The 12,963-nt window shown below is 46.8% G+C and overlaps 1 protein-coding gene across 2 annotated transcripts in view; it reads left to right on the top strand.

Annotated features, from left to right (window-relative positions):
* Positions 1-12,963, top strand: part of LOC121868666 (probable G-protein coupled receptor No18) — a 40,260-nt gene that overhangs the window by 2,333 nt on the left and 24,964 nt on the right. Inside the window, exon 1 of one of the 2 annotated variants that reach the window (XM_042369906.1) lies at positions 10,808-11,347. The exons of the other annotated variant lie outside the window; for it this stretch is intronic. Coding sequence (XP_042225840.1) covers positions 11,326-11,347 — 22 coding nt within the window. The 5' untranslated portion in view covers positions 10,808-11,325. Of the gene's footprint in view, positions 1-10,807; positions 11,348-12,963 lie in introns of those variants that run through there. 2 annotated transcript variants of the gene reach the window in all.

The following is a 12,963-nucleotide window of genomic DNA, read 5'->3' as shown; positions in this document are numbered from 1 at the left end:
TGGGTGTGGGGAGGTTGTGGGGAGGTTGGGGTGTGGAGGTGGAAGATTGTGGGAGGGAGGAGGAGGTAGGGGAGGGAGGGTGTGATGGTTGATGATGACGACCGTGTGGTGATGGTGATGATGATGACCTGAGTGATGACTCTGTGTGGTGATGGTGATGATGATGACGACCTTGAGTGATGATGGTGATGATGATGATGACCTCAAGTGATGACCCGTGTGGTGATGATGATGATGATGATGATGATGATGATGATGAAACCCTGTGGTATGATGATGATGACCCTGAGTGATGACCCCGTGTGGTGATGAGTGATGATGATGAGACCTCGAGTGATGACCCCGTGTGGTGATGGTGATGAATGGTGATGATAATGATGACCCTTGTGGTGATGATGATGATGATGATCCTGAGTGATGACCCTGTGTGGTGATGATGGTGATGACCCCGTGTCTGGTGATGACAATAAATATTTACTCTCGATAGGAGAGAGGTAGAGAGAAGATGGAAGGAAGGAAGGAAGGAAGGAAGGAAGGAAGGAAGAAAAGGAGGGAAGAAGGAAGGAAGGAAGGAAGGAATGAAGGAAAGAGAGCCAACTAGGGAACATCACCAGGTCTAGTCCACACCCTCCTAAGCCCTTTCCATCCCTTCCCAGCTCCCCTCTCAGCCCCTTCTAACACGCCCTAGTCTCCTTTCCAGCCCCGCAAAGACCTTTCAGCCTTTCCCAGAGCCCCCCCCCATCCCTCCTCCCCACATAACAATTCCAGACTGACTAAGTAGTTTCCATGGTTCCAGTCGCCAGCTCCACCCTACCCCACCCACACCAAGTAGCCACCCTCCACACCCCCCTCCCCCCTCCCGGAACATCGTGTGTGTGTGTGTGTGTGTGTGTGTGTGTGTGTGTGTGTGGTGTGTGTGTGTGTGTGTGTGTGGAAAGCTGCTGGTTGGATCCACAGTGACAGGTAAGAGAATAAAGAAGTGTCAAGAATTAATTACCTAAGGTACACGTCAACCAAGACAGACAGACATCCGCCCTCTCGCCCTCACCCGTAGATCACCACCACCACCACCGTCACTACGGTCACCACCACCATCGTCACCACCACCACCCACCCACCACCAACCAACCAACCACCACCACCACCACCCCACCACCACCACCACCGTCACCGTCACCACCACCACCACCACCACCACCGTCACCACCACCACCATCGTCACCACCACCACCGTCACCACCACCACCACCACCACCACACCACCACCACCATCGTCACCACCACCATCACCACCGTCACCATCGTCACCACCACCACCATCACCGTCACCACCACCACCGTCACTACCGTCACCACCACCACCACCGTCACCATCGTCACCACACCACCACATCATCGTCACCACCACCATCGTCACCACCACCACCGTCACCACCGTCACCACCACCACCATCGTCACCACCACCACCATCGTCACCACCATCGTCACCACCACCACCATCTTCTCCACCATCGTCACCACCACCACCACCACCATCGTCACCACCATCATCACCACCACCACCGTCACCACACCACCACCGTCACTCATCACCGTCACCACCATCACCGTCACCACGTCACCACCACCATCGTCACCACCACCATCGTCACCACCATCACCGTCACCACCATCACCACCACCATCGTCACCACCACCAACACCATCACCACCACCATCGTCACCACACCACCACCGTCACCACCACCATCGTCACCACCACCACCGTCATCACCACCACCACCATCACCACCACCACCCACCCGTGACATACATAACATCAACAGCAGTGTACAGTGTGTGTGTGTGTATGTATGTGTGTGTGTGTGTGTGTGTGTGCGTGTGCTTTCCCTGGACTGAGTGAGTCACCCCTCGTCAACCACCCTGCGTAATGATGACCTACACAGTTGCCAAGTACACCGTTATCCTCACTCAAATCTTCCTCCCTACCTCTCACCCAGATCACCAATCATCAGTGGCCAATCTACCAATGGAACAGGTAGTACAGGTAGATAATTGAGCAGGTAGGAGTGATATGGTCAGGTGGTGTGAGAATGGTATGTTCTATATCTCCCACACTACATTTTCTACCACATTCCTTGGGGTTGCCCACTGGAACTACGCCGGTATGTGTGTGTGTGTGTGTGTGTGTGTGTGTGAGAGTAACACCGGCAATACACCTACACCTTCTACACCTGTATAAAGTAAAGGCGATTGTTGTATTACATTTGGTCTTAATTGTTAGAGAGAGAGAGAGAGAGAGAGAGAGAGAGAGAGAGAGAGAGAGAGTTACTGACTGAGGAAATAAGTGACTGACTGACTGAGGAAATGAGTGGCTGACTTACTGAGGAAATAAGTGACTGACTGACTGAGAAAATGAGCAACTGAGTGACTGATTGACTGAGGAAATAAGTGACTAATGAAATGAGTAACTAGGGCAAGTGGGTGAGTGCCGTGAGTAACTAGGGTGGGTGACTGCCAGTGAGTAACTAGGGTAAGTGGGTGAGTGCCGTGAGTAACTAGGGTGGGTGACTGCCGTGAGTAACTAGGGTGGGTGAGTGCCGTGAGTAATTAAGGGTGGAGGGTGGGTGAGAGTGCCAGTGAGTAACTAGGTGGTGACTGCCATGTACGCGTAGGTATGTTAATGGTTTCAGATGTGCATTAACCAACCCTGGTGATTATGGCGCGGATTTCACCTTTACTTTATACCTGCGGGTTGGTTAATGTACTTACGGCCTTCTACTACTACTACTACTACTGGCTACTACTACTACTACTTTTTTTTTTTTTTTAACGTGGCCTCCAGCCTCCCCCAATAGCCACACCTTCGCCACCATTTATTTACCTTAATATTAAATATCCTAATACATAAGAAGCTATCCTATCTGTGTTAAATTAGTTGAGCCGCAGATCTATGCGGCATTCAGTGACTGTAGCCTCATAGTCTACTACTACTACCACCACCACTACTACTGCTACTATCATCACCACCACCACTACTTTTTTTTTTTTTGTAACGTGGCCTCCAGCCTCCCCCCAATAGCCACACCTTCGCCACCATTTTATTACCTTAATATTAAATATCCTAATACATAAGTAGCTATCCTATCTGTGTTGAATTAGTTGAGCCGCAGATCTATGCGGCATTCAGTGACAGTAGCCTCATTGTCAATATCTGCAGCAGTTGTCGGAGTAGGGGCAGAAGCTCTCGTTCCCCTGAGGCAGAGCAAAGCCGACCGAAGGAGAGAGAAGGACAGTCGACATCTCATCCAGGCTGTAACATAACTTCTGGACTGCGGCTTCTGTTCGGAGATCAACTCCGCGAGTCTGGAGTAGAAACATCTTGCACTTGGTCCCATCCCACCAGAGGTTGTGAACACTAGAGGAGTGAAGCTGCCTTGATCAACGTTTTGAATTCTCTCCCCATATGCCCTTCTCTTGTCGTTCTCGTTCCTCCTATGTGCAGCATCGAGAGCTAGGTTATGGTGACATGCGGCCATGGGATAAAAAATCCTCATGTCGAAGAAAGCTCGCTGTCCCCGCGTCCAGAATCCTCGAGCACTGACGTCCACACGGGCTTCGTTAGATGTGTTTGAAGTCCTGTGTTGGAAGATCTCACCATCCAATGGAAGGAGTTCAGTTCTACCATGACATCCCGGCAGACTTCCTTCAACATATTTGCTGTGAGATCCCTTACCTCGTCATGCCTCATGCATATGAAGCCCCCCTTCTTGCAGACCATGGCGTGATCGCCATCATAGGAAGAGCCACACACGCATTGGGAGGGCAAACCTTCTACTGGCCGACAGTACCTTAGAGCAATGGCATCTGTAAATTCTTGTTTATTAAGACTGAAACCATTTGCCCTTATCGGTAACGTAGTTAACCAGTTCGAGGCGCCCACCTGCGCTATAGCAACTTTTTTTTCAAATTTTCTGGGACTTGCAGCAATAGTTGCTGCAACTTATCATTTTGGCAGTGCTGTCGATCTGTCGTAATGGACCTACGAATCTTATTTACTTCGCTGGTATCCACCTCCCCTGTTGCATTCTGGGCTATTATGTGGTCCGTGAGGGCTGCCGTGACCTTAAGTGAATTTTGATGTTAAGTGGCAGCAATCTCCTCTGGATTTGTTAGTCCCATCCCCCCCAGTCTTGGTGGAAGTGCAAGAAGTGCTCTTTCTGCTAGGGCTAAGTCAGGGTGTTTCACTAATTTAGGAATGAACTTGACACTGATAACTTCTTCCAGAGGGTGGAGGAGGGGTCCGATATCAGGGATAGTACGCATCAGGTAGTTCCAGCGATGCTTGACTCCTGGGTGAATGCACCAAAGGCCGCATGTGGCTCTGTGTTAGCAATCTCAGATAGAGCTTGGATTTCGCTAACCCACTCATTCACCTTTCCCGCTACATACTCGGTCTTGAAGTCCATAGTGCCAATTACTGCGCCTAGATGTCTTTGGCCGTCCTTAGTTATTTTGACCTCACTTCCGCCAAAAACCTCCAATGCCCGTGCTACTACTACTACTACTACTACTACTACTACTACTACTACTACTACTACTACTACTACTACTACTACTACCACCACCACCACCACCACCACCACCACCACTACTACTACTACCACTACTGCTACTACTACCACTACTGCTACTATCATCATCACCACTACCACTACCACTACTACTACTACTACTACCATCGCTCATTACCCCACCAATACAGACGCCACACTACCACCCGACAGACGCCACACTACCAAACTACAGACGCCACACTACCACCCGACAGACGCCACACTACCAAACGACAGACGCCACACTACCACCCGACAGACGCCACACTACCACCCGACAGACGCCACAAAGACGCGCCAATGACGTAGTTTCCCGCACCACAACAATAAGGACCCTTGTGGCCTGTGTGAAGGATCGTCTAGGACGCATAGGGTTCCTACAGGACTCATAAGGCCCCCACTACACAATCTTACACTTAGTCTGTCTGTGTGTAATGTTTCCCTTGAGACACACACAACACCGTGCAACCAGAAGAGGTGAGGGAGAGGGAAGGAGAGGGAAGGAGAGGGAGGGAGAGGGAGGGAGAGGGAGTTATATTTAGGTGTGGGGGAGAGAGGGAGGAAGGAAGGTTATTTTTAAATGTGTAGGAAAAGAGAGAGAGAGAGAGAGAGAGAGAGAGAGAGAGAGAGGTGTGTGTGTGTGACGTTTATAAACTAAAAATTACAACCACAACAATAACAACACCAACAACAACAGGTGAAGGTAAGATAACATGTTTACTAACGAGTTTAATTAAGGAAACACAACAGGTATATACTGCACAGGTAACGTATTGATCAGGTGATAAGGTAACGAGCCTCAGCCAGGTAACCTAAGCGTTAATTAACACAACTAACACCATAATTAAACGAATTAGATAATACCAACATTAACTTCGTAAACATTCTCAAATAAAACACAAATTATTTAACATTTATTAACGTATTGTAAGCCTCATGGCCCGACACTGTACTCGACCACCAGCACCATGGCCCGACACTGTACTCGACCACCAGCACCATGGCCCGACAATGTACTCGACCACCAGCACCATGGCCCGACACTGTACTCGACCACCAGCACCATGGCCCGACACTGTACTCGACCACCAGCCTCATGGCCCGACACTGTACTCGACCACCAGCACATGGCCCGACACTGTACTCGACCACCAGCACCATGGCCCGACACTGTACTCGACCACCAGCACCATGGCCCGACACTGTACTCGACCACCAGCACCATGGCCCGACACTGCACTCGACCACCAGCACCATGACCCTACACTGTACTCAACCACCAACACCATGGCCCGACACTGTACTCGACCACCAGCACCATGGCCCGACAATGTACTTGACCATCTTCACTCCGTCAACTGTAACGTCAGGTACCTGTTTACACCTGGGTGGACTGTGAGGTGCCTCGGGGATCGAACCAACGACCTACAGGATTGGAAGCGAGTACTGTAGTTAAGGTGTAATTGGGTCTTAAACAGATATATTTTAATCACATTTAAAGAAGAAATAACCGGTACTAAGTAAAGGTATCTAGTTAAGGTAGAGTCTCAGTGTTAAGTAAAGGTATCTAGTTAAGGTAGAGTCTCAGTGTTAAGTGAAGGTATCTAGTTAAGGTAGAGTCTCAGTGTTAAGTGAAGGTATCTAGTTACGGTAGAGTCTCAGTGTTAAGTAAAGGTATCTAGTTAAGGTAGAGTCTCAGTGTTAAGTAAAGGTATCTAGTTAAGGTAGAGTCTCAGTGTTAAGTGAAGGTATCTAGTTAAGGTAGAGTCTCAGTGTTAATATACTCTCCACACTGATACTAACCTAACCTAACTGGTGAGAGTCTATCGTCTTTAGTCAAGCAACATTCCCTCATCATACACTCAGGCTCACCCTCATCGTACGACCTCTAAGCGGACGTGGTCACTCGGGTCGACACGTACAGCTCTCAACACACAGACATGACCTCTCTCTATGCCTCCTTACAGCTCACCAAACCTCATTTAATCGAGGCAATTTCACTCCCATAAAACATCCTTTTCACGTTTCCAATTCCCTCTCAAATAGGATCTTTTCTCTCCTACTTTTGTCCTTTTGTCGCTTGGAAAATTTTGGGGCGTTCTTAAGGGTAGGTATCTCCTAATGTTTATATTGTTTTGATCTCTCTCTCTCTCTCTCTGTCTCTGTCTCTCTCTCTGTCTCTGTCTCTCTCTCTCTCTCTGTCTCTCTCTCTCTCTCTCTCTCTTTCTCTCTCAGTAAAAACACTAACCACGTGAGGAATATTTCTGGTATATCTCACCGTAACATCTCGGCAGGCACCTCACTGCTTCCTACCTAGACTGAGACACACACATTCTGTATATATCCCACCGTGAGAAATATTGGCAGTATGTCTTTATATATGTGACTCTCGCCCGTAATATATGTGACTTTTATATATATGTGATTATATATAGATAGATATACCTGTTATTATGTTTGTACCTGTAGTTATAACTTGTACCTGTAGTTATAACTTGTACCTGTAGTTATAACTTGTACCTGTAGTTATATTTGTATCTGTACCAACTCCTTCATCTGTACACGTAAACAAGAGACCTGTATTGACGTCATCATTCCCATTAATCATTGACGTCATCATTCCCATTAATCACTGACGTCATCATTCCAATAATTCGTACACAACACCAGAAGAGATCAAGTCAAGTCATAAAATAAACTGGATATATTCTTGTTCCTCGTTACTGTCAGCTCGCCCACATGACCTCTGCTGTCAGCCGCCCCCACGACATCTCCTGACACTCGCCCAAATGATCTCTGCTGACATTCGCGCCCATGATCTCTGCTGATACTCGCGCCCATGATCTCTACTGACACTCGCGCCCATGACCTCTTCTGACACTTGCCCTATGACCTCTGCCCGATAAACTAGCCCCTCCGAGGCAATAAAAAAAAAAAATCTACCCCAGACGACCTGTGCTGACATTCACCGCTACGACCTCTGCTGACACTCACCCCTATGACTCTGCTGACACTAGATGGGTGTCAGGAGGGAGGTAAAACAAGGTCGCCCACTCGTTCATTAAATCAGAAGTGCCAACGTGGGACCTCAGCCACGCCCATGCCACGCCAGCTTAGGGTAGAGGGAGGGGGAGAGAGGGAGGTAGGGGAGGGGGGAGAGGGAGGTAGGGGGAGGGTGGGAGAGAGGGGAGGTGGGTGGAGGGGGGAGAGGAGGAAGAGGCAGGAGAGAGGGAGGTAGGGGGAGGGGAGAGAGGGAGGTAGGGGAGGGGGAGAGAGGGAGGTAGGGGAGGGAGATAAGGTGTAGGTAGAGGGAGGGGGAGAGGTAGGGGGAGGGAGAGAGAGAGAGAGAGAGAGAGAGAGAGAGAGAGAGAGAAGAGAAGAGAGAGAGAAGAGAGAAGAGACAGAGAATGTCCTTGTGAATGTCTGAGTGGGGTAGGCTAATGGGGCGTTGTCCTGAGGGAAGACATAACGGGCATTGAGAGAGAGAGAGAGAGAGAGAGAGAGAGAGAGAGAGAGAGAGAGAGAGAGAGAGAGAGAGAGAGAGAGAGAGAGAGAGAAGAGAGAGAGAGTTGTCATACCATCATCATTTACCACCCAGCTTACCTAATAAACCACCTAAAAGCTGCCCTAACTAACCTAACTGATACGGATTTCATCTAAGAGACCGACTAACACACACACACACACACACACTAAAAAATACTCAATTTTTGTTCTCCCTTCACAATAATTTACTGTACCTCCCATAATTAAACCAAAACACAAAATAATGATAAAAAATAAATAAACTCGTCTCAAAGAATAAATTAAACCAAAACGTGTCTTAAAGAATAAACATAAGAAACTATTATATAAAGATGGTGCTATGTAATGTTTTCCTCAAGATAAACCGGAAATAACTCTTAGGCATGGATTTATTTCCGGGTCAGGCAGTAGTATTAGGGGGAAGGACTGGTCGTGTCTGTTCCATCTAATCTATTTAGCTGTTCGAATTATGTCCGCAGGAAATTATGACATAGAAAGAGGTACTAGACACCACACACACACACACACGCACACACACACACACACACACACACACACACACACACACACACGATAATAAAATATCAATCAGAAAACAAATGTGTAGACTGAATTATGTAAACAAACAAATAAATTAATAAATAACAGAACATCTTACGAAACTTCAGTGAGAGGATAAAATATTTCTTACATCACACATTAGCAACAACAACAACAACAACAACAACAACAACAACAACAACAACAGTAATAATAATAATAATAATAATAATAATAATAATAATAATTGTGACGCATCAATTATCCCAGTGTGTGTGTGTGTGTGTGTGTGTGTGTGTGTGTGTGTGTGTGTGTGTGTTCGGCTACTGTCATATTAGCTAGAATTAATTGAGGGAGGTTAGGTTAGGTTAGGTTAGGTTAGGCTAAGTGTACTGATAGACAGAGATAGAGACAAGGGAAGGAGGGGGATGAGGTAGAAAGAAGATGGAGATGGAGGAGTAGGACAGAAGACTAAGGAGGAGGAGGAGGAGGAGGGTAGGAGGAGGAGGAAGAGGGGAGGAAGAAGAGGAGGAGGAGTCACCACAAACAAACACCCCCAGCTGACAGAGAGAAACTTAACAGCTCCTCCCTCCCCTCCCACTCCTCCTTCACCCCCCACTCCTCCCTTCACCCCCACCCCTCACAACACCCCCCCTCCTAGGAACGCAGCCCAACACACACACACACACACACACACACACACACACACACACACACATATGCGTTTTTGAGGTTTTAAACACTTGTGTACTTAGCGTGCCTGACATACCTGAGGTGACCACAGGTATGTTACCAGGTGGAACTGTTTCTCGTCGTCATCGTCATCATTACCACCAGAGGGCCACACACACACACACACATACTGCCAGTTAACGTACACACACACACACACACACACACACAGTACCAAGCACCACCTCCTCCTCCTCCTCTTTCTCGTTACCTTCAAGTTTTACCTGATGTGTCGACCTTGAAGTAACCTTGTTTGAACTTACTATCATGAACTTAGCCTAACCAAACCTAACCAAACCTAACCTAACCTAACCCTAACCCACAACCAAACCTAACCTACCCTTGATCTAACCTAACCTATTCTTACTTAACCTAACCTAACCAAACAGACAGACAGACTGACAGAAAGTGTGAATGGATGAGGATGAGAATATCTCTCTCTCTCTCTCTCTCTCTCTCTCTCTCTCTCTCTCTCTCTCCCCCCCCTCTCTCTCTCTCTCTTGTGGCACACATGGTGGATAAAAGCAGATGGTGGCTCACATACTGTGTAATTATGACCTCACAACCTCTCCTAATTACCTCACAACCTCTTAATTACCTCACAGTACCTCACAACCTCTCCTAATTACCACCAACCTCTTGATTACCTCACAACCTCTTAATTACCTCACAGAACCTCACTACCTCTATTTATCTCACAATGGCGAGTAAGAAGTGAGGAAGTAGGAGTGGCGAGTGGAACAAATGGCGAGTGAAGAGTAGAACAAGTGGCGAGTGATGGTAAAACAAGTGGCGAGTGAAGAAAACAAGGGCGGAAAGTAGAACAAGTGGCGAGTGATGAGTAAAAAGTGGCAGATAAACAAATGGCAGTGAAGAGAGAGAACAAGTGGCGAGTGATGAGTAAAACAAACAAGTGGCGAGTGATGAGTAAAACAAGTGGCGAGTGATGAGTAAAACAAGTGGCGAGTGATGAGTAAAACAAGTGGCGAGTGACGAGTGGAACAAGTGGCGAGTGACGAATTGCTACAATGTGTCTTCCTTACCCAGTGGTGACGCAGAAAGGCCTTAGTTATTTCTCATCAGGTTGAAAGTTTGTGTGTGTGTGTGTGTGTGTGTGCCGCTGCTCCTGGGGGCCTTGTCTCCTCCGCATACACACACCCTCACTCAGGCAGGCAGAGGTAGTCAGTGTTGCTCCAGCTGCCGTTGTGATCACACACACTCCCCGGCAGCTCTCGTGGTCACTACACCCTGGACATTGTCTCAGCTGGACACACGATCAGAGCTGCGTTTTACAAGTGTCGTGCCTCCGTGATGCCCAACAGTGATCTACTTGTGTTACAGTGCCGTACAGTGCCTCACTCCCAATACATGATGGCCATTAATGGACATATTTTTTCTTGATAGTGAGTGTAAGAGTCACGGGAGGTGGCAACCAGACGACCCAGCGAGGAGAGTGTGTGGTAGAGGAGTCGACTTTACAGTTAGACGAGCAGGTGTGTGTGTGTGGTGTAGCAGTAAAGGGGTTTTCATGGTGACACTCAAGCGTTGTGTGGCCCACCAGTGCCTCTAACCACCACCACCACCACACTACCACCACCAACCAAGATGGTGGAGGAAGAAGTGTGTTGACCACCACCATCACCCACACGAGCTCCGAGTCACAGCTCTTAACGTTGTGTGTTAAGCCAAGGTCCTGTGGCCCAGATGAGATAAGCTGCGGTACCTGGCCGCCACAAGCCCGGGCCAACACTCCTCCACAAAAACAAGTCTTGCGCAAAACGGACACACAAACGGACCTCTGAACTGTTCCTTGGAGTGAAAAGTGTACGAGGGATACCAAGGAGGAGAAGAAAGAATTAGACTATTGTTACGTGTGTGTGTGAGGGCACTACTCGGCCACACACCTCCACTATGGACACAAAAACTAGTGAAGGTAAAGCGAAGCCCCTTTAGGTACGCCGCCTCACGCTGATAGACGCGGCGTACCTTAGGTGTGGTGTATAGTCCCAGGTCGTCACATACTAGGTTGTGACGGTGTGTTTGTTACGTCACACCAGGAAGCCATATATATACTGACTCCCTCCCTTACCTCACCCCCTCACCACACCCTATCAGCATTCTCTAACTTGATAATATTCACCAGAAAAACATGATCCAATGAAGGAATGCGATGCTTGCTCTCTCTCTCTCTCTCTATCTCTCTCTATCTCTCTCTCTCTCTCTCTCTCTCTCCCACTAACCTCAAAACTTAAACAAAAATCCTTAAAAAAAACTATCCTAAAACTGAAGAAATTTCCCTGATCTAAAATTAACCTGATTTATTCCTACTAAAGGTTAGGGATTTTATATATATTTTTAATCTTGTTATTTTGATTTTTTTGTCCTGGTCGTTAAGTTAAGGTCGTAGACGCCACTAAACTACGACACTTAACGACCCTTTCTACTCCCTTAACTGTAGCTGTGTAAATTTCATAAGATAATTTAAGTAGTTTTCTTCATTGAGTATAAACCATTTACATTAATTTACCGTTCACACTATAATGGTCTAAACTGTTTACGGTTATTTACAATTATTACACAGGTGTAAGATATGTACAGTATATCCATTTACAACTGTTATGATAAAGTCTTCTGGTTTTTTCCAATATTTTACAACTTTTTGGTTATCGAGTTTGGTTTGTTCACCTTCCATTTACATTTACGTGGCGATGAGTTTTGTGTAAATGAGGAAATACTGACAGACAGACAGACAGACAGACAGACAGACAGACAGACCAGACAGAACGAACTCAGATAGACAGACACAGACAAATAGACAATAGACAAAACACACACAGTAATACGAAGAATGAATGAATAGTACACTGCATACACACACACACACACATACACGCCCGTACATACACATACACGCCTTACACACACAAACACGCGTACATACACATAATATTCATATAACTGCAAGAGGTTCGTGGTAATACTAATACAAGGAAATGTAAACACACACACACACACACAGTATAGTCAAGTACACAGGAAATACCTCTGAACAGCGCCATCTATTGAGGTCCTCAACTAAGGCGGAATGTACTGTATATAGCTGACAACAACAATAATAACAAAATAATAACAATAACAACAATAATAATAACAACATCAGTAATAATAATAACACTAACAACAATAACAACACCAACAATAATAACAACAATAACAATCCAAACCACCACCACAACCACCACCACCACAACCGCGTATCTTAAAATAAATTATATCTTTGACTTCACCAATATTTTTTCCTCCTCAAACACACATACACTTTCTGTTGAGCGTTACGACACCTCAGTGAGTTACGGCCTTGAGTGACGCTTGAGTTACGTCAATATCTTGTAGTGTTACGTTACGCTATCACCACCGCCGACCCGCATCTGTAGTGAAGGGCCTATAGAATGTGTTACGTTACATCATTTTCCAGTTACTTGACATTGTAACAGTTAGCCCTAGTTAACAGTCAGTAGTTCAGTAGTGTTAGGTCATTTTTACCAGTTA

This window comes from Homarus americanus, unplaced genomic scaffold (assembly GCF_018991925.1).
Source record: "Homarus americanus isolate GMGI-L3 unplaced genomic scaffold, GMGI_Hamer_2.0 scaffold40250, whole genome shotgun sequence".
Taxonomy (NCBI): Eukaryota; Metazoa; Arthropoda; class Malacostraca; order Decapoda; family Nephropidae; genus Homarus; species Homarus americanus.
The sequence above is the reverse complement of the archived record's forward strand: the minus strand, read 5'-3'. Positions and strand labels throughout refer to the sequence as shown.